General features: G+C 46.7%; 1 protein-coding gene across 1 annotated transcript in view; it reads right to left on the reverse strand.

Annotated features, from left to right (window-relative positions):
- Positions 1-5,623, reverse strand: part of CERS6 (ceramide synthase 6) — a 308,042-nt gene extending 302,419 nt beyond the window's left edge. Inside the window, exon 1 of the mRNA XM_080798654.1 lies at positions 5,030-5,623. Within this exon, the coding sequence (XP_080654780.1) occupies positions 5,030-5,199 (170 nt within the window). The 5' untranslated portion in view covers positions 5,200-5,623. The remainder of the gene's footprint in view (positions 1-5,029) is intronic.
- Between the last annotated feature and the right edge of the window lie 377 nt (positions 5,624-6,000).

The following is a 6,000-nucleotide window of genomic DNA, read 5'->3' on the forward strand; positions in this document are numbered from 1 at the left end:
CAAATTCTTTCAAAATATATTGGATGAACCAGTCTCTTCATTACAAGGTACATTACAGGAATATCCTTTAGAAATCAAACTCACCTGACAGTCTGCTTTTTCATGGCAGACTTTCCCTCATACCCCCCCCCTCCCCTCTAACCATCAGGAATACTTTCTCATTCATTTTCCTTCCCTCCCTTCCCCTTCCCCTCTCTTCTAGCCAGCCTCATCCAAGGTTGCTACTAAGTAAATCCATAAGAAAAAGCCCACTGGATAGACATTCCCTCTCATGCTGCTGAGACACTATTGTTCCTTGAAGGTCTGAGGGCAGCAGGTCATTTGACTGGTGTCAGATTCCTGAATAGTGACACTTCTCACATAGCTTGGCACTTTGAGAGCGAACCTGACAGGAATGAGTTTCTCATTTCATATCAAGTCATCGCGAGAGGTGCCAGGTCGATTCTAGGGTCTATCTAAATAGGGTCTGAGGAAAGAGAACAACGACTTTCTCTGCAGAATCATCTTTGTTGATTATTCCAAAATACTGCAGCTTTTTGGATCACGTAGGATAATAGCCCAAATAATTCTTTTAATTCAAATCATAATTGAAAAAAAAAGAAACAAAAACCACTGACTAAAATACTTGCATGAGGGGCACCTGGGTGGCTCAGTGGGTTAAAGCCTCTGCCTTCGGCCCAGGTCATGATCCCAGGGTCCTGGGATCGAGCCCCGCATCGGGCTCTCTGCTCCACGGAGAGCCTGCTTCCTCCTCTCTCTGCCTGCCTCCCTGCCTACTTGTGATCTCTCTATCTCTGTCAAATAAATAAATAAAATCTTAATAAATAAATAAATAAAATACTTGCATGAAAAAAAATCTCCTTTTTCTTAGATGACTTATTTCTACCTACAAAAAAATTACATTTAGCCTGCTCAAAGTTTTATGAGCTATTAGCAAGTTTGAAATATTGGAATACAGAAATCAGATAATTGAGGGAACGAAAGCAATCTTAGATTACAAAGGCCAACTGCTTCACTGCATAGATGAGAAAATAAGGCAGAGAGAACTCAGGCGGCTGCCCCAGTTTGAGGTAAGTCTGACTAGAATTTGAACGTTCTCATTCTCAATCAATACTTTCTGCATCTCTCTCCTAAACCCACATGGAAGAAAGTGTATTAACATTACCTGTTACAACAATAACTCAAGGAATTTTTATTCCCAAAAAGAAATTCAGCAGAACTTTAATCCAACATTTATTAATACTATAGCAACACATTTTTTCAAAGATTTTATTTGAGAGAGAGGGAGCAAGCATGTGAGCAGGAGGGAGGGGCAAACAGAAAGGGAGAGGGAGAAGCAGACTCCCCGCTAAGCGCGGATGGAGCCCACTTGGGGGACTTAATTTCAGGACCCTGAGGTCATGACCAAAATGAAGTCAGATGCTTAACCGACTAAACCACCCAGGCACCCCTACAGCAATGCATTCTAAACAGTGAATTTGGAAGAAGGCATTTATCATAATTCCACAGAATGGCTTATTAAGCCTAAATCAAAAAAATTCATCAATAGGTAATGATACATTACTATTGAATATTGAATAATATTCAATAATATTCAAAACATTGAATAATATTTTGGTCATGATGAGCACTGAGTGATGCACGGAACTGCTAAATCACTATATTGTATACCTAAAACTAATATAACACTATATATTAACTATACTGAAATTAAAATTCTTTAAAAATGTAAAACAATAAATAATATTTTGTTCCTTGCCATCAAGCTAACTACCTAACAGTGTACCCTATAATTTTCATTCTAGGAGAAACCATGCATTTTTGTGTTTTTTTTAAACAACAGATTCTACTTTGTCAATCAAATAATATCTACAGTGGCCCTTCCGGTTATACACAGAGTTAAGTACAATATAAGGGCTAAGCTATAAACCACCAAGCTTAGGGCTATTTACAGACTCAGCCAAAAATCACTGAATTTAGGCTGCTCCATTTTTAACCAACCATGCTGGGCATCCATATTGTTGCCCATATGGCACCATAACACAGCATCATTCTGGCCACCAACGCCTCCACTGTCAACACCCCAACAGTGGAGTGCAAACAAAAAAATAAGCCTGTTCCACAGAGCAAAGCTGAATCCAGTCCATTCTTTAGAGTTTCTCTTTAGAAAGAGAAAAACGTCAGACTAAGGAGAAGGTATTCAAATTCACAATTTGGGACTCAACATGAGCATTACAGACTCCATTTAATGGACATAAAGACCTTGGATAATGAGATATTTCAGATACGCTCTCAGCTTTGGAATAAATGACAACAGAAGCATGAAAAGAATAGAATCCTAGAAAATAACAAAGAAAAATAATGTTTTAAAATATTTATTTAAGTAATCTCTACACCCAAAGTGGGGCTCAAACTCATGACCCCAAGATCAAGAGTTGCATTGACCCAGCCAGCCTCACTGAAAAAGTGAAAAATAATTTTTTTTTAAAAGGAACAGAATCTGGAGGGAATTATTTCTATAATAAAAGCATTCTGCTTTACAAAGGGATGCATAACAAGCTACTCTAAGTCATGCTATACATTACAGAATACTGCAAAATAAAGATTTAAGCACAACATGCTAGATGGGTACCGAAAATGAGTCGTATCAATGATAACAATATCAGCTGATTCAAGTTCAGGCCCTTGATGCATGCTGAGATGCAGGCCACAGGTTGGATGCCAGAATGTGTTATTTAGGTGTGAGAATTAGAGAAACATGCAAAACTTGTAATTCTGGATACAACCATACACTTGGATTTTCAGAGACTTGAGAGTCTGAATGGTTAAAGACAGAGCTGTCATTACCCTAAGAAGAAACAAAGTAGACACCCTTCCAAAAGTCAGCAGCATCCTTTGGTATATGGGCCATAAAGGATTAGTATTCTGAACACTAATCACAAAATTTCAGTTTCCCTACAATCCATTAAATTCACTTCTACTTGAATCAATGGCCTGAAAGAAACTAGAAAACTCTCTACCTAGCAATATGAGGATATTTGCTGTGACTGATAGTTGAAAGCAGCTGACCCTTTTGTATAAACTCAAAGTCAAGTCATGGGATTGCGCAAAGAAAGGAAAAAAAAATGTTCAGGAAGAGGAATAACAAACTTCCAGTTTTCAACTTAAATTATATCCGTTTTTTAAGTTTGTTTTTTTTTTTTATGGCAGAGAAAGTCTAAGCACAAATTTACTTTTTTTCAGCCTAATGGAAACAGCTTTCTGCATATAGGTCATTAGCTGACATGCTTTTGTTATCTAAAACAGAAGACTACACACCTCTTTCAAGTGCATTTGCTGATTACAAGTGAGCCCAGGCAGAAGTGATCAGATGTTCTTAGACAACTGTGTAAGGAGCCTCTACTAAGTTTCAACCCGGCACAACCTGCTGTTCCTGAGAGGCTGTTCGTGGAGAGATTGCAAAGTTAGATATGAGTTCTTATTTTCTGTAAGTAAACATTTGCTCTAGAAGCAACTCTAACCTGCAAACACACCCACTTTTTCACAGTAAGTCTCAGCGCTAGATAGGATCAATGAGGTGTATGCGCTGGATTTCAACCATTTTAAAATAGGTCTGTAAATCTGTTCCTTTGTGCATTTCAATCCCTGCATGTGAACGTTTGACTTCGTTCGGAAGCAGCAATATTACCCGCTGAAAAATACACCTTCCTTAAAGAGATACTTTTTGTTCCCGTGAAGCTTTTTCTGTTGCCATTTCCAGAAACAAATGACACAAAAGGCAAATTTTGCCATTCTCAACAGCGGTTTTAGACAAACAGAGCAAACAAAATAACAGCAAAAGCTTAAGAAACGAAGTCAAGGGTGAGTTGGCACGGGAAGAGAGGTGGAGTGGACGTGAGAAATGGAGTCTAAACTCTGTGATCTAAGAAATTCAGCCTTCACCGATGAATGGGGGGTTGGGAGGGGAGAGGAAGGGGAGGCGAGGTTTCCAGTTGAGGAAAAGAATTACGTGCTGCTGTCCTGGTTTTGTTTCAATAGCTCCCCGGGAGTGCGTAGCACGCAAAATCGAGTTTTGTGACTAAGCCTGATTCAGTGAGAGTAACACAAGTTTGTTCATGACACAATGGAGCTACTAACCAAATCCGGAAATTAAACAAACGATAAATAACAGTTCTTGAAAATGTTTTAAGTGCCTCTGGTACAAAACAAAAGTTTACGGTTATTCATAAGAAGCATCTTTCTATTTAATATCACCATGTTGCAGGCTGTGCACCCGTCCTGCCATATCCTCTTTTAAGAAAACCGCTAATGACCCGGAGTGCTGGGAGCGTGAAAACTATTGTCATCTCTCTCCCCGGACGGTGAGAGAGACCGGGGTCACTGACAGAAACTAAACTGCGGCCCGAAGCCCAGGAGTCCCCGGCGAGTTCTTCTGAAACCCAGTCTCGACAATCCGCGTGCCGGAGTGAAAGGACTGGAAGTAGGCACGGTCCCTCCGCCCTCCCGGCCGCGCGTCCGCAACGTTCCAGGCTGTCAGGTGGGTGGCGAAGAGCCTCGGCGGAGAAGCCCTGGCCAGCAGCGCCGCAGCCCGCGGGGCCGAGAGGGGCCAGCCCCGCCGAGCGCGCCGCGTCCCGAGGCCGGCCGGCGCTCACCTTTGTTCGCCGGTGCTCGCGGCGGGGGGAGAGCCGGCACAGGAGGAGTGCGCGGGGCGACCCCAACGCTCCGCGGCCCCTCCCAGGCGCCCCGGAGGAAATCCGTAGGCTAGCCAGATCTTCCCAGGCTCCCCGAACGGCAGCCAGGCTGAGGGGTCGGCACCCCCCTCCCGAACACAAAGGTTGGCAGAAGCGAGCGCGAGCGCTGGGGGCGCGGGTGCGTGCGCCACAGAGCACGCGAGTGTGCGTGTGCGCGCGAATGTGCGCGCGCGGGTTCGTGTGCGTGTGTGTGTGTGTGTGTGTGTGTGTGAGAGAGAGAGAGAGAGAGAGAGAGTGTGTGTGTAGGGGGAGGGGAGGAGCGCTCCAGCCCTTCTTACCTCTCGAAGATGAGCCGCACCATGAAGATGCAGAAGGCCAGGGGGAAGGCGAGATAGAGGTCCTCAGCCTGCGGGAAGGTGGCTTCCTCCGTGTTCTTCAGGTCTGCCCAGGTGACATTGTGCGGGAGCCAAAACCTCTCGTTCCAGAACCAGGCTAAGATCCCTGCCATCTTGCTTTGTCCACTCCAATCGCGGGCTCCCGCGGCCCGCCGAGGTTTCCGCCGCGCCGGGCGCCGAGGGATGCGCGCGCGGCTGGCCCGAGCCTGTGCCGCCGCTGCCGCCTCCGCGACCGCTGCTCTCGAAGGCTCGCGGCGAGCCCCGGTTCTCTCCTCCCTCTGGCCGCGCTGGGGAAAGGAGCCGCCTAGCCCGTCACATGGCTGCCTGGGCCGCTCGTCCTGATTGGCTCGCCCACGCGTCAAGCAGGGAGGCACACGCGGCCAGCTCGCCCACGCCCGGAGGGTAGGGCGCAGCCGCTGCGCCCTAGGCGCAGAAGCTCGGCTCCCGGGAGTGCTGGCTGCTTCTGCGCTCCCCGCGCTCTAGCTCCGCGCGTAGGACTGCGACCTGGGCCAGGCCCCCCAAATCCGCCCTAGCCTCCCGGCTTGCTCGCACATGCTCAGAACGCCGGTTCCTGCCCCCACTGGAGTTTCAGGGGTCTCCGTCCGCTTCCCGCGCGCCTGCAGGAGGTGGGGAGGCTGGTAGGGGTCGGAGCCGATCTTCAGAACCACCCCTGCATTGAGAGAGAACAGCAAAAGAACAAGTAGGGGGCTCAAGGAGCGAAGGAGGAAGAAGTAGCAGAGAAAGAGCCATGCACTCCCGCGCTTGGAGAGGCAGGGTGAAAATCAGGAACTGGGGCGGGATGGTTTGGCAAGAGTCGGCCTCTACCAGGTTCCTGCCATCTCCCTATCCCCGACCTTCTGGCCTCTTTTACTACTGCTCACCACCACACCAGTTCCCCCTAGGGAACAAGGCTC

The sequence above is a fragment of the Martes martes genome (assembly GCF_963455335.1).
Source record: "Martes martes genome assembly, chromosome: 3".
NCBI lineage: Eukaryota > Metazoa > Chordata > Mammalia > Carnivora > Mustelidae > Martes > Martes martes.